Below are 18,472 nucleotides of genomic sequence, written 5' to 3'. Positions count from 1 at the left end.
TAATGCTAAGTGAAGTTAGCCAATCCCAAAGAACCACATGATGAATGTTTTCTTTGATATAAGGAGTCTGATTCATAGTGGAGTAGGGAGGGGGAGCATTGGAGGAATAGACAAACTCTAGATAAGGCAGAGGGGTGGGAGGGAAAGGGAGGGAGCAGGGGTATGATAGTGGAATGTGATGAACATTATTATCCAAAATACATGTATGACAACACGAATTGGTGTGAATATACTTTGTATACAACAAGAGATAAGAAAAATTGTGCTCTATATGTGTAATAAGAATTGTAATGCATTCTGCTGTCATATATAAACAAAAAAAAAATAGTAAAAAAGAATGGTAATTATCATGAATACAAGCAACAATACATGTTGGTGAGGTTGTGGGGAAAAAAAAGGTACATTCATACATTGCTGGTGGGACTGAAAATTGGTGCAACCAATATGGAAAGCAGTATGGAGATTCCTCAGAAAATTTGGAATGGAACCACCATTTGACCTAGTTATCTCACTTCTTGGTTTATACCCAAAGGGTTTAAAATCTACATACTACAGTGACACAACCACATCAATGTTTATAGCAGCTCAATTCACAATAACTAAACTGTGGAACCAAGCTAGGTGCCCTTCAACAGATGTATAAAGAAACTGAGGTATATATACACAACAAAATATTACTCAGCCTTAAAGAAGAATGAAATTATGGCATTTTCCAGTAAATGAATGGAACTAGAGAATATAATGCTAAGTGAAAGAAGCCAATCCCAAATAACCAAAGGCTGAATGTTTTCTCTGATATGTGAATACTAATTTACAATAAGGGCTAGGGAAGAATAGAGGTACTTTGGATTACACATAAGGGATTGAAGGGAGGGGGGTTGGGAGTAAGATTGGCAGTAGAATGAATCAGACATTATTATATGATTACATGACCTGTGTAACTCTATATCATGTACAACCAGAAGAATGGTAAGTTATACTCCATTTATATATGATGGGACTAAATGTACTCTACTGTCATGTGTAAGCAATTAGAACAAATAAAAAATCATCAAATAAATAAAAGATGTGAGAGTAAAAAAGCAGTAAATCCTATAATTTTCAGGAAAATGGATGCAACTAGAGTTCAACCTGTTAAACAAAATAATTCATAGACAGAAGAAAAAGTATCATATATTTTCTATGGGATGTGGAAGCTTTAAAAACAGATGATCTGAAACCAGGCATAGTGGCACACACCTGTTAATCCCAGTGACTCTGGAGGAAGAGGCAGGAGAATCTCAAGTTCAAAGCCTGCCTTGGAAACCTGGCAATCCCCCAAGCAACTTAGTGAGACTATATCTTAAAATAAAAAAAAAAAAAAAAAAAAGAAAAAGAAATGGGCTGGGGATGTTGCTCAGTTTTTAAGTGCCCTTGGGTTCAATTCCTGGTACCAGAAAAAAAGAGTGATCTGAATGTACAAGATGGACTGTTATGTACTGCTAGAAACTGGGAAGGGGGGTGGGGAGAGGAGAGAGAGGGAAGAACAAAAGATGGTAGAAAGGAGTGTAGACATGATCAATACATGTTATATGCATGTGCACAAATTTCACAGTGAGACTCATTGATTTGTATAATTAATAAAAAGAATACTATTAGGGAAAGGAAAACACAGATTCTCAGGTCCTTCCTTGCAATTTTTGATTCTACAGGCACAGAATTGAGTAATCAATATTTTTAATAAGTATCCATGATAATTTTTATGAAGCGGCATAAACTACTAAGTTATAAACAGAAATGATGTTAGACTGGTGTAAAGAGATCTGGCCTCTAGTGACTGGCTGCCTGAGTTATCTTGGGCAAGTTGTTCTCTAATCTGGCCTCATTTCATGCAAATATATTAAAGATTCTGAATTCAATCCCAAGGTGCTCACCAACTTTGAACCAGTGTTTATGTAGATAAGTTTTTACATAATAACTGAAAAGTACTGTTCTATGAAATCAACTTCTAATTTAACCATGCTCCTTTGAATATAAATATAATTTTAAACAAAAAGTACATGTTTTCCATGAAGTTTGTCAATTGTATTTCAAACATTTAAACATTTACTTCAAACATGTTGTTCATACAAATATCTGACCACACAAAATTACTTTGTCACATACATCTACTATAATCCTAATACAGATGAAAGGGCAATTTCAACAACACAGGAGAGGAAGATAACTTTAATGAGAAATTACTGTGCTTCATATGTTATCCACATATAATATTTCAAAACAGCCCTATGATATATTATCTTCATTTCCTGATAACTGAAGTACAGAGATATTTTTAAAAAAATGATGATGGGAAACTACAAGTTCTTTGGGAAAGCTGCATTTTTCACATGACACTTAGAAGAGGTCTGGCATATAATGGGTATTCAGTTTACCTGAATAAATGGACGTGAATACATAATGGGCACTAACCTGGGATTGACATTTCAAGTTAAAGAAACACTAATATTCAATAAAGTCAAAGTAAAAGTATACAAAATCTGTTTCCTATACTTCTTAGAAGTACAATAGCCCTCATTTATCCACAATTTTATTTTCTTAAGTTCCAGTCATCTGTGGTCAATTACAGTCTGAATATATTAATATATGTCTTTACACTTTCAAGAGAGTACATTCATGTGATTTCTATTATAGTTCATTGTTATAATTATTCTATTTTATTATATTACTATTGCTAATCTCTAATTATGCATAATTTGCTTATTTTTAATTATTATAATTATTAAAACATATTCATTGCACAAACTAATGGATTACACTGTTAGCATTTCTACAGATGCATGTATTATGCCTGCTCCATTCTCCTGCCTTTCCCTACTTCTCATTCTCACCCCTACCCATGATCTCTTTCCAGACCCTAATAGTCTCACTTATACTTTCTGGTTAAAAAAGATTTTTCCCCTTTAGCTTATACATATAAAGTAAAAACTTATTTGTCTTTCCGTGTCAGGTTTATTTTGTTTAATATCATGAACTCCAGTTCCATCCATTTTCCTGCATATGACAAGATTTTCTTTTTGTTTTAGCTGAATAATACTCCTTTGTGTGTATAAACCATATTTTATCAATTCATTCATCTACTGAAAATCACCTAGGCTAATTCCTATCTTGACTAATTTTGAATACTGGTGATATAAACCTTTGTATGGAAACATATGTTTTGTATGCTAAATTTATTTCTTTTGAATAAATACCCAAGGGTGGTGTAGATGATCATATGGTAGTTCTTTTTCTTTTTTGGGGGTGGTTTTGTTTGCTTTTTTCGTGAGGAACCCCTATACAGTGTTCCAAAGTGGCTGTATTAATTAATTTATATTCCCACGAAAAGTGCACTAAAGATTCCTGTTTCTTAACAAGCTCACCAGCATTTATTATTTTTTATTTTTGATAGTATTCATTATAACTGGGGTAACATACAATCTTAATATATTTTTCATTTGCATTTCCTTGATGGTTAAGGTAATAAGCATTTCTTTATATATTTATTAGTCATTTGTACTTCACTTTGTGAAGTATCTGGTCAGAACATTGGACTATTAACTAATCAGTTCATTTGTTTTTCATTGCTAAGTTTTTTTTAGTTCTTAACATATCCAGGATATTGATCCTCTGTCAAAGGATTATCTGGAAAAAATTTTCTCCCATTATTTATGTTATCTTTCACTCCATTGATTGCTCCCTTTGCTGTACAGAGACTTTTTAATTATATGTAATTCCATTTGTCAATTTTTGATTTGATTCCTGGGCTATTGTAGTTCTATGCAGGGAATCATTATCTGTGCCCAAATTTTAATGTGATTTTTCCATATTTTCTTGTAACAATTTCAAAGTTTCTCATCCTATATTAACCTCTTTTGTACATTTTGATTTGATTTTTGAATAGGGTGACAGGACTCTAGTTTCAATCTTATACATGAGAGTATCCAGTTTTCCCAATACTGTTTGTCAAAGAGGCTGTCCTTTCTCCAGCATGTTTTTGGCTTCTTTGTTGAGAATCAATCAATTGGCTGAATATGTGTGAACTTATTTATGGGTCTTCTGTTTCATTGTTCTATGGGTCTGTTTGTATGCCAATGCCATTATGGGTTTTTTGTTTTGTTTGTTTTGTTATTACTATGGCTTTGTATTATGTTTTTAAACCAGGAATTGCCATACTTTCAGCATTTCTGTTTTCTCAGGATTGTTTTTGCTATTCAGGATCTTTAGTGTTTCCAAATGAATTTTAGGATGTTTTTGAGTGATAGGAAGAATGTCATTGGTAATTTTCACATGGATTGCATCAAATCTGTAGTTGTCTTTGTGAGACAGTCATTTTTAACATTAATTCTCCCAGTCCATGAACATGGGGGTATTTCTACCTTCTTCTGTTTTCTTACAGTTCTTTCTTCAGAGTTTTGTAATTTTCATTGCAGAAGTTTTTCAATTTCTTACATTTATTCCTACTTATCATATTGCTAGTTATTATGAATATGACTGCTTTCATAATTTCTCCCTTAGCAAGTTTATTATTGATATATAAGAAAAGTTACTGCATTTTGTATCTTGTTAGTTTGCTGAATTTGTCTGTTCTAAAATCTTGTGGTGGGCTGGGGGTGATGTCACATAGCTGTAACTGCAGTAAATTGGGAGGCTAAGGCAGGAAGATTGCAAGTTCAAGGCCAGGTTGGGCAATGTAATGAGAATGTGTTTCAAAGTAAAAAATAAAATAAAATAAAATAAAATGTGTGGGGATGGATGTGGCTCAGTGGTAGAGAGCACCTCTGTGTTCAATCCCCAGTACCACCAAAATTAAATAAATAAATATTTGGTGAAATATTTAGGATTTTCTATGTATAGAACTGTGCAGCAATTTGAGCTCCTCCTTTCCTATTTGCATGTTTTTATTTCTTTCTCTTGCCTGAGTGCTCTGGCTGGAGGTAATAGTGTTGAATTGAATAAGAATGATGAGAATGAACACCTCTTCATTTTCCTAATATTAGAGGAAATGCTTTCAGTTTTTTCCCCATTTAGGATGATATGGCTATGCATTTGTAGTTGTGAGATTTCTGCAGTTTCTCTTGCCACTGACCTATATTTTCATTCTAAGATAAGATTCAAGAAATTTATTTATTGAATTTGTGAAAATTTGCTTTGTGTTCTAATATATAGTTTATTTTGGAAAAGTCTATATACTAATGAAAAGAATGTGTATTCTCCAGTTGTGGGAAGGGGTATTCTACAGATGTCAGTTAAGTCTTACTTGTCTCTACTATAATTTAACTCCATGTTTCTTTGTTGATTTTTTTTTTTCCTGCATGATCTGTCTATTGTTTGGAGTGGGGTATTAGAATGACACACTATTACTGAATTGAGGCTTATTTCACACTTTATTTCTAGTAGTATTTGTTTATGAAGTTGTGTTATTTAACATTTACTGCATATATATTTATAATAGTAACAATAACTATATCTTCCTGGTGTATTGTTCCTTTGATCAATGTATTGTGATATTTTCTGTCTCTTGGATGTGAGTATAGGTATTGAAGCTAGATTTCATATTCCATTTGCTTAGAATAACTTTTTTCGATCCTTTCACTTTCAACATGTGTATGGTTTAACAGGTGAGGTAAGTTTCTTGTATAGAAAACACTGCTACAATTTATGTTTTAATACATTCATTCAATCTGCATTTTTTAGTTGGAGAATGAAGACTACTACTTATAGTCATAGATAGTACTGAAAGATTTGTGCTTTTTCCTATCACTTTATTGATTTTCTTTTGGTTGTTTAGAGTATTATATGTTAATTTGTTCCTATTTTATTCAACCTAAAAAATTGATGGTTTACTATATTGATAGAGTTGATTTTTCTTATCTCATTTGTATGACTCATCCTCTAGTAGGGTTTTATTCTTTTACATGCAAACATGATTGTGTTTGTCTCTCTTCCTCTTCTGCACATAGATTTTCCTTAAGCATTTTTTGTAATGATGGTCTAGTGGTCATGAACTCCCTTGTTTTTTGTTTATCCTGGATTATCTTTTATTCCTCATTGATTCTGAATATTAATCTTGCTGGAAAACACAATCTTCTTTGCCAGTTATCTTCTTTTAGCATTTGAGATACTATGTTTCATATCCTCCTGGCCTTTAGAGTTACTGCTGAGAAATCTGTCATTACCATACTGGGTTTGCCTTTAAATGTAATTTGCCAATGCTCTCTTAGCAGTCTTTAATATTCTTTCTTTGTCCAGTACTTTTGGCAATCTAACTGTAGTATGTCATGAACTTGTTCTTTTCTGGTTATGTCTATTTTTGGTTCCTAATATATCCTATACCTGCACATTAAAGTCTTTACCAAGATTTGAAAAGTTTTCTGCTCTTATTTTACTATGTTCTCTTTGTCCACAGTGTGTAGCCTCTACTCCAGTATACTGATTATATAGACATTTGATCTTTTGATGGTGTCCCAGACATCTTGTATCTTCTTTTCATTCTTTCTTAATTTTTATTGCTGTCTGAATGCAATATTTTAGTGGAGATGTCTTCAATATCCAAAATTCTTTCTTCTGATTGATTTAAGCTGTTTGAGACTTTTAGTTTTTTTTTTTTTAAATCTGACTAATTGCCTTTCATTTCCAATATTTCTGTTTGGTTCTTTTTTTCAAAAATACCAATATGAATTGCTCTTTACCATGCTACATTGTCTTCTTTATTTTCTTCAACTGTTTACTTGTATTCTCTTGGATTTCATTGAGATTTTTTAACACAATTGAGTTCTTCATCTAACATTTCATCTATTTTGATATCTTTGAAGTATATTACTACAAATTTATGTACTTTAGGAGGTGACATACAGCAGTCTCCAACCATAAGAAGAGCTTCAAGCCCTTAAGCTTAACTGGAGCAACCAGCATCAGAATCACTTTCAAGTAACAGAGTTACTAACAACAGTGCCTGTGGAAATCTGCAACTCCTAATAGGGTCTACTATTTCCAAAGTAGAAGTAAACACAAATGGCACATCTCAAATATTCTGCTACCTATACCATAAACTGCCTGAAGTAGTAGAGTGTCCCATTCTTACAAATCTTATAGAGACAATGGGTCTCTTCAACACTGATAGAGTATTCTCTATGCTCAAACTCACAAATTACAAAGAAGTTACAGAAAAAATTACACTATGGAGTCAAGTTGGAAATAAAATCAACATTAGATAACAAATTGACACCCAAATTCACAATGGCAGAAGAAAGCTGCATATAAAAAGGGCACAATATTTAAAAAGGAGAGATAGTCATCCCAACAAATGTACAAATCTCAACATAGAAACATAAGAAATATGAAAAATAAGGAAGCATGTCACCTCCTAAAATTCATAATGTTCAGTTTTTTATATTCTTTCTTCTTCTGGATTTAATCTGTTGTTGAGGCTTTTAGCTGAATTGTTTTTTAGTCTGACTAATGCCTTTCATTTTCACAGCGAGGACTGAGGGCTAGACTCTCAACTCCTACTCATGGGACTTCCTTCAGATTTATCATCTCTCCATGATCTGACAAGGTGTGGATGCCACTAATGTAGAGGACAGACATAGATTTGATGCCATTAACTATTGTGTTTTTCCTCTCTGATTCTACTGTGGGGCATCTGCCCAGGAGCTGGATGTCATCCTCCCTCTATCAATGACCATCTGGATATAGGTTTAGATCAATGATATTATGTCCACTCTTTTCTATAAACAAAAAAATTTCTGCCTGGGTTTGTTTGGGACTGGATTGTGATTGGAACTGGGCTGAATTCCTCCTAGTCGAACTTGGAGTACAGCTCATAGGTAGAGCACTCACACAATATGTTCAAGGCCCTGGTATGATAACTAGTACTGTGAGACACCAAGAAAAAAGAGAAACAAGAAATATAAATTAAATAATAAATACAGATAAATAAAAAGTTAAATGTGGAACAAAGAAGGAATACATAACATTATTAAAAACAATAATAAAAGATAGAGTGGATGGAGAGAAAAAAAAAACAAATAAAAATTCTACCTAGCCAAATTGCATGGAAATGCTTCTCTCCAGGTCTTCTAATACCAGATGGTAGGGATGAGAAGCAGTAATATGTTGTGACTACAGTTTGTTTTAATTCTTCTCAGCTCTTGCCAAAGATATTGGTGTGGTATGCAGTTGCTCCTTTTGTTTCTTGCTGAATAAATTAAAGTGAAATGTGTTCACCATTTCTATCTGCATATTCTATCTGCAGGTTTTCAGTCTTTGCACCTAGGGTTATGGCAAATGTTAGAGCCACAATGAGCCCTTCTCACCTACTAAGTTTTGGAAGAAGGTGAATCATGTGGAGTGTGTATTTGCTCTGGAGGTTTTTTGTCTATGCACTTAGAGGTTGTGGTAAATGTCAAAGCCATGAAAGATCCTCAGAATGCCTCTGAGGCTGGAAGGAGCAACTGAACCATTGGGTTCTGTGATTGGCTACTCTTGATTTTGGTGCCTTCAGTCCTGCCCCACCACATGCAAAACCACACATGGCAGTATAATTGAACCACTGTGCCTTCCACTCCTGTCTCTTGTCACAGCCTGCATTCCCTGCAACATAAATCTCTCAGCAGGTCTGTGTCAGAGACTTTCTCTCAAGCATGGCTACTCCTGCTCAGTCAATGCAGTGGAGTGTCCACAGGGGCACTGGGATGTGATTTTGCTGAGTTATCTTATCCCCAAAGCAGTTTGGTCTCTGACAATACAATTCTTTTCAAGATGGCTGCTGAATATAGTACTTTACGAGTTTGCTGAAAGATGCAGTGAAATTCTTCTCTAAAGTTAGCTTGTTGTGAAGAATCCAGGTCACCTTTTTATTTAAGCTATTGGCATGCAAGATGCAGCATTCTACCGGAAACTGTTTTTCTCCCAACGGAAGTGCCAGGTACCAGGTGCTAGCCTGTTTCTCTTCTCTTGCTTCACTGTTTTCCATAATCTATGGAATTCACCAAGTTTTGTTTTCTGTGCTGTCAATTTCTAGTGCTCACACAAGCAGTTACACACCTATTAACTTTGTTTCTATTCTGTGGAGAAGCAAACAAGTACTGAGTGTCTTTATTCTGCCATCTTTGAGCCCTTTCTGTGTCTAATTTTGAAATCACCTTAATGATAGGTATACATGTATGGAAAAACATAGTGTATAGAAGATCTGGCATTAATTGCAGCTTCAGGAATCCACTGGAGATCTTGGAACATACTGCCCATGAATAAGCACAGGGAACAACTCTATAAAAAGGAAAAATAAATCTAAAATTTCCAAATTATATTGTGAGTAATGGTTAACAGCCTGTGGCAAAGATTTTGTTATCAATAACTATGATGATGTTATCAATAACTAGAAGGTATATTAGATTTTAGAACATCTAAGTAATTTCCTGAAATCTAGAGAATATATTTTATGGCAAACACATTCTTCTTTAGTGTAATTTACCAGATATTATAAAGAAACCCTCTTAAAACACATGACCTCTTCACCTTTTCTCCTTGACATGAACATCCTGACATGTTCAAAAATCACCAGAAATAATAGATAATATATAACCAAAATAGTATCATTTCTTCCTCCTTTTTCTTCTAATTAGGACTTGCTTCAGGGATACAGTATTCTGCACATAGTAATGGTTCAGTGAGGGCTCTCATGTCCATGGCTTTGGTCATTGATAGAATACTTGTCAGGAATTCTCTGGATATTTTATCTTTTCACTGTATGCTTTTAAAAAAGCTGCTGTCCTTTTCTCCTGTCTCTTGCAATTTGGGGATCTCAAGAAGGCTCTATGGCAGAAAATGGCACAGATTCCTTACTAGTATCAGTGACATAGTCATAGAAAATTTAAAAAAAAAACTAAAAAACTCAGTAGACAGACAGTTTGAACATAGTTACTGATGGTAGATCAAAAGGATAAATATATAAAAATGGGAATCTCAGAATAAAAGTTGTATTCCAGATGCAGAGAGTAACCAATCCAGACTGGAAAACATCAGAAGACTACAGGAAATATAGCTTCAGGATTTGTTTCACTACCAAATGTTTATGAATGAATTGAAAGGAGGTATATACAACTGGGAGAGTGTTTGAGGATGTACTAGTATTAAGCACACAGAAATCTAAACAAGCAAACATAATATAAAAAACAAAAACTAAGTAAATTATGAACTTCAGGGTAATAAAATAATGTTATGCAGAAAGGGAAAAACTGATATTGTACAACCCAGTTGAATGATGTAACACATTTACATAGTCATAATAATGTTAATATTGAGTATCAAATTGATGAAAATTAAGGGAGGATAATGGAAGAGGAATTATGTATGTAAATAAAATGGTCAATGAAAGAATTCTAAAAAAGAGAATTTTTAAGAAAAAATCCTTGCATTTCAAAAAATGAATAGACATAGTCTAATGTTGAAAAATCAAGAAGTAGCAATATAAATAGATATGGAAAAGATACTTGGCTATTCCCCATACTTATTTTCACCTTCTTCCAGAATAATAGCAGGTTTAGCTGGGCACATTAATGTCACAGTAAAATAATATTCGTGCTTACCCTGTAGTTTGGGATGACCATGTGAATAATCTTTAGCCAGTTGGGTATAAGTTCGAATATCATATGGCAGTTTTACCCTTTAAAAGGTAGTTTTTTTTAACACCCTTTGACACTTTTTCTTACCCTTCTCTGTTGTACTGCTTAGATTACATATGCCATCATTTTGGACTTTGAAGAGGATGCATTATAAAATAACAAAATAGAAGATGAAGGCACCATGGTTTCAAGATTTCATAGAGCAGAACTACTATGCTAGTTACTGGACTTACACATGGAATTATTTGTCTTAGTCCCTGTTACTTTGAGTTTTTGTAACTTACAGCTAAATGTAAATTTAATTAATATAGCACATCATGTATAGATGGAAGTAAATACAAATGAATCATCTAACAGAGTGGAAAGTGTTTGATTCTGGCTATTGAAAAACGGTAGGAGTGGAGAAGTGAGGAATGTTCATTTTTTTGACAAATTCTATAGAATGACTTAAGCTATATGCATGTATAACTTTGATTTAAAGAAATAAAAATAAATATGACAATGAGGACATATATTCTACACTTTCCTCTTTTTGGCTTTTACTTAGGATTCTCATACAATGATCCCACTCCAATTCTTCTTCTGTCATTTATATTCTTGTGTCATCCTTGCTAGACTTTAAGCTCCTTAAAATTAAGAAGTGTCTAATGCATTTCGCCCTCCTTGTTAGTATAACTAACATATAGCATCATACTCAGTAAATAAAGAATTGAAATTGATTTCCCATCTGAATTCTAACAAGAAAGAGCAAGGCTCTAAACAGGATATTATCTATTTTTAAAATAGCATTCCTTTTGAGAAATCTGTATTCCACCATTTCTCCCTATGTTGTTTGCTTTTTCATATGTATGTAAGAAAATACTTTATTTCTTCCAGAATAAGTTTATGTTTTGTCACTTGTTCTTTAATAGTACTATTCTGTGGATCTCTTGGGATGATTCTTTGGTGTTTGCTGAAGCCAGTTCTTACTTGCTAACAAGACTCACTTGTTAGCATCTCTTCACAACTTTGCATTGAAAGACACATCAGCTATGGTAGAAATATTTTTTTTTGAGGGGAGGTAGGGGGTACCAGGAATTGAACTCAGAGGCACTGAGCCACTTAGCCATATCCCCAGCCCTATTTTGTATTTTATTTAGAGACAGGGTCTCACTGACTTGTCTAGTGCCTCGCAGTTGCTGAGGGTGGCTTTGCACACACAATCCTCCTGCCTCAGTCTCCTAGCCTCTTGGGATTATAGGCATGCACCACCATGCCTGGCTATGATGAAAATCTTTTTTAGTTTTATTAAATAGTGGGGATTGAACTCAAGGCCTTGCACATGTAAGTGTTTTATCACTGGATTGCATTCCTAGCCTTTGTAACAATAATTATTTGAGACAAGGTCTAAGTTGCCCAGGTTGACATTGAATTTTCAATCTTCATGCCCATGCCTAAGCCTCCAAAGTAGCTTAGATTACAGGTGTGCACCCCTGGTCTAGGGTGGGAAATTTTATACCACAGAAATTAATAAATAATAATGTCACAATGTCATTTTCCTTAAACAGCTGATTGTTAAATACCAGAACCACCACTACCTAAAACCCCCTATTAAGGTTTTCATAATTAATCAGCATATTTTTAAATCTATCATTCATTACAGGAATATGTGAGATTTATTTCTGATTACCTCATATAATTTAATAGCATTACTGAAATACATTTAACACCATACAATTCACTTATTTAATGTATACAGTTAAAACATTTTCAATGGATCCACAGATATGTGCAATAATCTCAATTCTCTACTTTCAAATTAATTAGATTAATTCAGAACAAAAAGAAACCCGTATTCATTAGCAGCCATTACCCTGTCCTCCTTAACCTCGGGTGTGGACATCCACTAATGTACCTTCTATCTCTATAATTTGCTTATTTTTTCTGCACATTTCATATAAATTGAATCATATAATATGTAAAATAATGTGACTAGCTTATTTGCTTTTGAATGATACTTTCAAGGCCTATCCATTCTGCAGGCTGTGTCCACTTTTCATTCCTTTATATAGCTATATAATATTCTATTATATGCATATACTACAATTTGTTTTTCCATTCATTTGGTGGACATTTGGATCATCTCCACATTTTGGATATTGTGAATACTACTGTTATGAATATATGTGTATAAGTTTTCGGGTGGATATAGGTTTCTTTTAAATTGAGTATTTATATAGAAATAGAATTGTTGAGAACTAAGATACCTCTATGTTAAATTTTTGAAGACAGTTTTCCAAAGTAGCTAAAAGATTTTACATTATGCCAAGCAGTGTATAAGGGTTCCAGTTTCTCTAAATCTTGACCAAAACTTGTTATTGTCTGTCTTCTTTATTGTAGTATAATGGTATGTGTTGAGTGGTTATCTCATTATGGACTAATGTTAAACATTTTTTCATGTCTTTATTGGCCATTTGCATACTTCCTTTGAGAAATGTTTTCACAGATCCTTTGTTTATCTTTAACTGCCGTATTTGCCATTTCATAACTGAGTTGTAAGATTTATTTACATATTTGGATATGTTTAATATTAAATGCATAATTTTAAAAATCTATCATTCTGTGGGTTATCCTTTCATTTTATTTATGGCATTGTTTTTAGCACTTTGTGTGGTGTTTAAAAGCTTTCATTTATACCACTCATCAACTATAGCATGACAATTATTGAAAATGCCTTACCCGAACTATTTCACAATCAACATTTAATTCAGTTGCAACAGCTTCAATCTTCTCTCTGCAAACAGAGCCCAGGCTGGTCATACCATTGTCCCAGTATTTCTTCAGGGTGGCTAAGTCTCGATCACTGAACTGAGTACGGTCCTGTAGCTAAACAATACATTTTTTATTAAAAAATTAGAATAAACAAAGAAAGCAGTGCTATAGAAAGGGTCATCAGGGTGAGCTATACTGTTACTCTAAATGTAAACTAGTAGGTGAATTCATTTCATAATTCTCTGTTTCCTTATTTTGAAAATGAGTATTTTCATTTATTTTATTTCTGATGTGCTAGGATGAAGAGTTGGATTTTTAAAAAATATTTATTTTTAGTTGTATTTGGAAACAATATCTTTATTTTTTAAATTTATTTTTATGTGGTGCTGAATATCGAACCCAGGGCCTCACATGCGCTAGGTGGATGCTCTACCATTGAGCCACAATCCTAGCCAAGAGTTGGATTTTTATCAGAAATTTTTAAAATGTTGGTTTTGAGTAATTACAATTACACAAATAATACTTATTCACTGTCAAAAATGTACATAAATAAGAATATAAGTCACCCCGAATTTGTAAATAATACTTGCTAACATTTAATATATATTTCTTCATTTTTTGTATAAAACACATTCACATTCAAATACTACACACAGATAAAAACCAAAGATATGATTACATCAGTGCCTTTTGATAAATTAATCTAGATTTGCCATACAAACCTTCTAGTTATATTGTAATTAATTTTAAAGGTAAGTAATTGAAATTTAAGAGGATAATATAGCTCTAAGAAAGCAAACATATTTATGGCTTCAAAATTTTTCACAATAAACCTAACCTTTTTGTTCTCAAAATTTTTTTTATTCTATAAACTAAGGGCTTTACATTGTTTTAATTCAATGAATCCTAGAGGCAACCATAGGAAGTAAATTAGAAACATGATAGGATAACGACCTCCATTTTGCTGATAAGGTTTCAGGAAATAAAGGTCAAAGGACTCATTCAATAAGGGCATACAGAGTCCATGACAGAGTTAGAAACATAAATAGCTCTGATTTTTTTCTACAGACTTCATCCCTACGAATTCTCCAATTATCTCAATGGGTGGTGGAAAAATCCAAAAATGGACTTTAATTGAAACTATGTGTATCTGTGTATTTGTCTGTGTATCTGTATACTGTGGTGAGAGAAAAGAGACAGTGTGTGTGTGTGTGTGTGTGTGTGTGTGTGTATGTGTGTGTGTGTGTGTGTGTGTGTGAGAGAGAGAGAGAGAGAGAGAGAGAGAGAGAGAGAGAGAGAGAGAGAGATTGACTATAAATGTGAGTTTAATACAAATGTTGAAAACCATGGCATGAGGTGTGAGTTTCTGTTGCTGCCTTCTGTCTAAGAAGATACTGTCTGGTCCAAAAGAGAGGCAAGATATCACGCACTTCCTAGACATAGATGGCTTTTAACATTTCCTTTCTAAATGAAATCTAAAATGGAATCCTTCCTAAATCATATTTGGGTAACAGTGGAAAATGATGTATAAAACAATAACTCATGACTTTAAAAAATTACAATAGCTAAAAATGATGTAATACTAAACAATTGGGAACAAGTATGTTTTAAATTAATTTTAGCCACAAGGAGGAAAAGTAATATATGAATTTTCAGCTTAGTAACAAGAGTGATGTATCTATTAATATATTTGATCATTAGGTATATCTTTTCTCCTTACTTGAAAAAAAAACCCTGAGTAACATGTATTATATTTCCAAATACTAAATTACAAGTTCCCAATAAATGAATCAAAGCATGTCATCCCAGCTTTTTATCTTCAAGAGGAATAGCCCTAAATTGTTTTATTTATTTTTTAACAGCCTGACGATCATATTAAGAGCTCATCCTACATCAACTGCACAATATTGTGTAGCTTAAATTCTCAAAAGTTAGAAAAACATAAACAATATAAAATTCTAGGAAGTTCCAAATAATTCATCAAAACAGCTAACATAAATATTCCCATAATTTTCCATTGCACCAAAATCTCCACTGCAGGTTAAGCTGCATTACTGTCAGAATGGAAGGAATAATGAACAGAACACTGAACACACTCAGCCAATTAATTTGTAATTCATTTAGAGGACATGCAAAGCTGATTCATCCCTTAAATTGAACTAAATAAAACCTGATTTGATTTGCTAGAAATGTGCTGGGGTCTTAGCATTAGCAATGCTAAAGGCGACCTTTTATGACAATGCCTATTAAGTAGAAGCTTATTGGGGAAGAGCGTTTATTTTTAAAGCTCCCTAAGAGCATATTTTAACTAAGAAAATAAATAAGGTAATAAAAATCAATTAGAATTAAAACTGAATACCCATTTAGAAAAGGGGAAAAATGGACATTTAAAGGAGAAAGTGATGTTTTCTCTATGTAAGACTAAAGTTAAAGTCAGTTTTATCTTTCTGTTGGAATCTCAAGCACCTTTATTTTATTAGCATCCTGAAGAGTTAGCTGTGGTTCAGGTAAACACAGGCAATTATTTTGTATATTTTGAGAAAAGAGTAGAATTCTAATAACCCAGGAAATCTAGGTGAAAGCTGAGGCTTGGCACAGTAACCAGATAATTTTGACATACAACAGAAATCTTCTGGCCGTTTCACAAACCTCAATGATACTTCTGGGAATTAATTAGGTCCTTTGCTTTTCTTTTAAAAATAACATTAAGTGACAAAAGTCTGATACAGGGTGCAGAGTTTTCTAAGTATATATCTTAGCTAAATGTGGAACTGAGCTATATATTTGTACCGAGATGAAGTTCTTTTGAATGACAACAAATATTTTGATGGGTCTTGCATTGAATCTGTATATTGCTTTTGGTAGTAGGGCCACTTTGGCAATATTAATTCTCCCTATCTAAGAACATGGGAGGTTGTTCCATGTTCTAAGATTTTCTTTAATTTCTTCTTCAGTGTTCTGTAATTTTCATTGTAGAGATATTTCACCTCCTTGGCGAGATTAATTCCCATATATCTTCTTTGATGTTATTGTGAATGGGATGATTTTCCTGATTTTTTATTAGCAGAATCACTGTTGAAATACAGGAAAGATACTGAATCATGAACGTTAATATTATATCAAGCTACTTTACTGAATATATTTACCACTGTAGAAGACTGCTGGTGGATTTTTTGTATCTTCTAGATATAGGATCATGTCATCAGGAAACAGATAATTTGACTTCTTCTTTTCCTATTTGTATCCCTTTAATTTTCTTCTCTTGCTTGATTGCTCTGGATAGAGTTTCAAGAAATATATTGAACAGAAGTGGTGAGAGTGGACATCCTTGTCTTAATTTCTGATTTTAAAGGAAAGGCTTTCAGTTTTTCTCCATTTGATATGATATATAGTCTTTATAATGTTGAGGTAAGTTTTCTAATTCAAGTAATACTTCATTCAGCTTCCTTCATTAGTTTTTATTCATTCACTACCATTCCCTATCCAGAACCTCAGTTTTGATGATAGTTCATGCTGTTGAGATGTCAAACTTATCTTGTAAAATTTTATTCATCTCTCCACTAGATTATAAACTCCTTAATCAGCAAGGATCATGTGTTTTACATGTATTTATTTATTTACTTATTTATTTTCCAGTGCTGGAGATCAATCCTAGGGCCTTGGACAAGCTATATAGTGAGCTACACCTTTAACCCTTGTAACAAAACAGAGTCAGATAATCAGGAAGTTATGAAATGTGCTATAATCTTGCTCCCTTCCTTACTTGTAAACCCACAATCTTGACACCAAAAACAGCCACCATTAGTAATTTCTTCAGTAGCATTTCAGGATAAAAATGCACACATATTCTTATAAAAACCACAACACATGGATTGATATCACAAATTTTTCCACTCAATATTGTGCCATGAAAACTTTCTATATCAATGTGGATAGATATACCTTAATCTTTGTGTATGTGTGTTTATGTGGTAAAAACATTTAACATGAGACGAAACTTCTCAATAAAAATTTAAGTGTACAATATACTACTAATTATTATAGGCACAGTTTTGTCTGGAATGTCTCTAGCACTTATTCATTCTATGAAATTTAAACTTCATATACAATGAATATATGCTAACTATTCCCATCTCCCTGCTGCTGCTGCTAGAAACCGCTTTCCCAGTCTCTGCTTCTATATAATTGACTCTTTAAAAAGATAATTTATGTAAGTTAAATAATGCAGTATTTGAAATCAATAAATAAACAGAAAAAGTAAAGTTATTGTGTCCATCTACAACTAAAAATAAAAAATAAGAATAATGCAGTATTCATCATTTTGTGACTGGCTTAATTTCACTGAGTATAATGTCCTCCAGGTTCACCAAGGTTGTCACTAATGACAGGATTTCCATTTTTGATAATGAATATATATATATATATATATATATATATATATATATATATATTCACCCCATGCCATCCATATTTTCTTTATTCATTCTTCTTTCAGTGGACATTTAAGTTGTTTCATATTTTGGTTACCAGGAATAATGCTGCAATGATTATGGGAGGGTAGATGACTCTTAGAGATCCTACCTTCAAAACTTTTGCATATATACATAGAACTGGAATTTCTGGTTCATGTGGTAGTTGTTTTTTATTTTGTGTACATCTCACAAAGTAAAAGTAAAGGGTAGTTTTTTGTTTGTTTGTTTTTTAGCTAAAATGTTGTACTGTATCCTATATATACTATACAATATAGTTATTTTTACTGGGCATTTTGTTATTTTATGTTACTTGTATTAAAAAATAATGCTGAGACAGATATCCATGAACATATATCTTATTTTATATTTTAAATAATTATGATGTGTAATTTCTACTAGTGTGTTTTGATGACTAACTTTTTTTCATATTAGTGAGGAAGGGAGTACTGTCTTAGAGTTATGAGGATGGCCATAAGCTACAGGCTTTGGTACAATAACAGTGGGGGATTTCAATATCACACTCTCACCAACAGATAGACCAGTCAGGTGAAAATTAATATATAAACTTATATCCCAACACAGGTCATAGATCAACTGAATTATATT

At 32.9% G+C, this 18,472-nt stretch overlaps 1 protein-coding gene across 1 annotated transcript in view; it reads right to left on the bottom strand.

Annotated features, from left to right (window-relative positions):
• Positions 1–18,472, bottom strand: part of Hdx (highly divergent homeobox) — an 80,446-nt gene that overhangs the window by 26,789 nt on the left and 35,185 nt on the right. The window contains exon 4 of the mRNA XM_026410544.2: positions 13,362–13,508. Within this exon, the coding sequence (XP_026266329.1) occupies positions 13,362–13,508 (147 nt within the window). The remainder of the gene's footprint in view (positions 1–13,361; positions 13,509–18,472) is intronic.

This window comes from Urocitellus parryii, chromosome X, assembly GCF_045843805.1.
Source record: "Urocitellus parryii isolate mUroPar1 chromosome X, mUroPar1.hap1, whole genome shotgun sequence".
Lineage (NCBI taxonomy): Eukaryota > Metazoa > Chordata > Mammalia > Rodentia > Sciuridae > Urocitellus > Urocitellus parryii.
The sequence above is the reverse complement of the archived record's forward strand: the minus strand, read 5'-3'. Positions and strand labels throughout refer to the sequence as shown.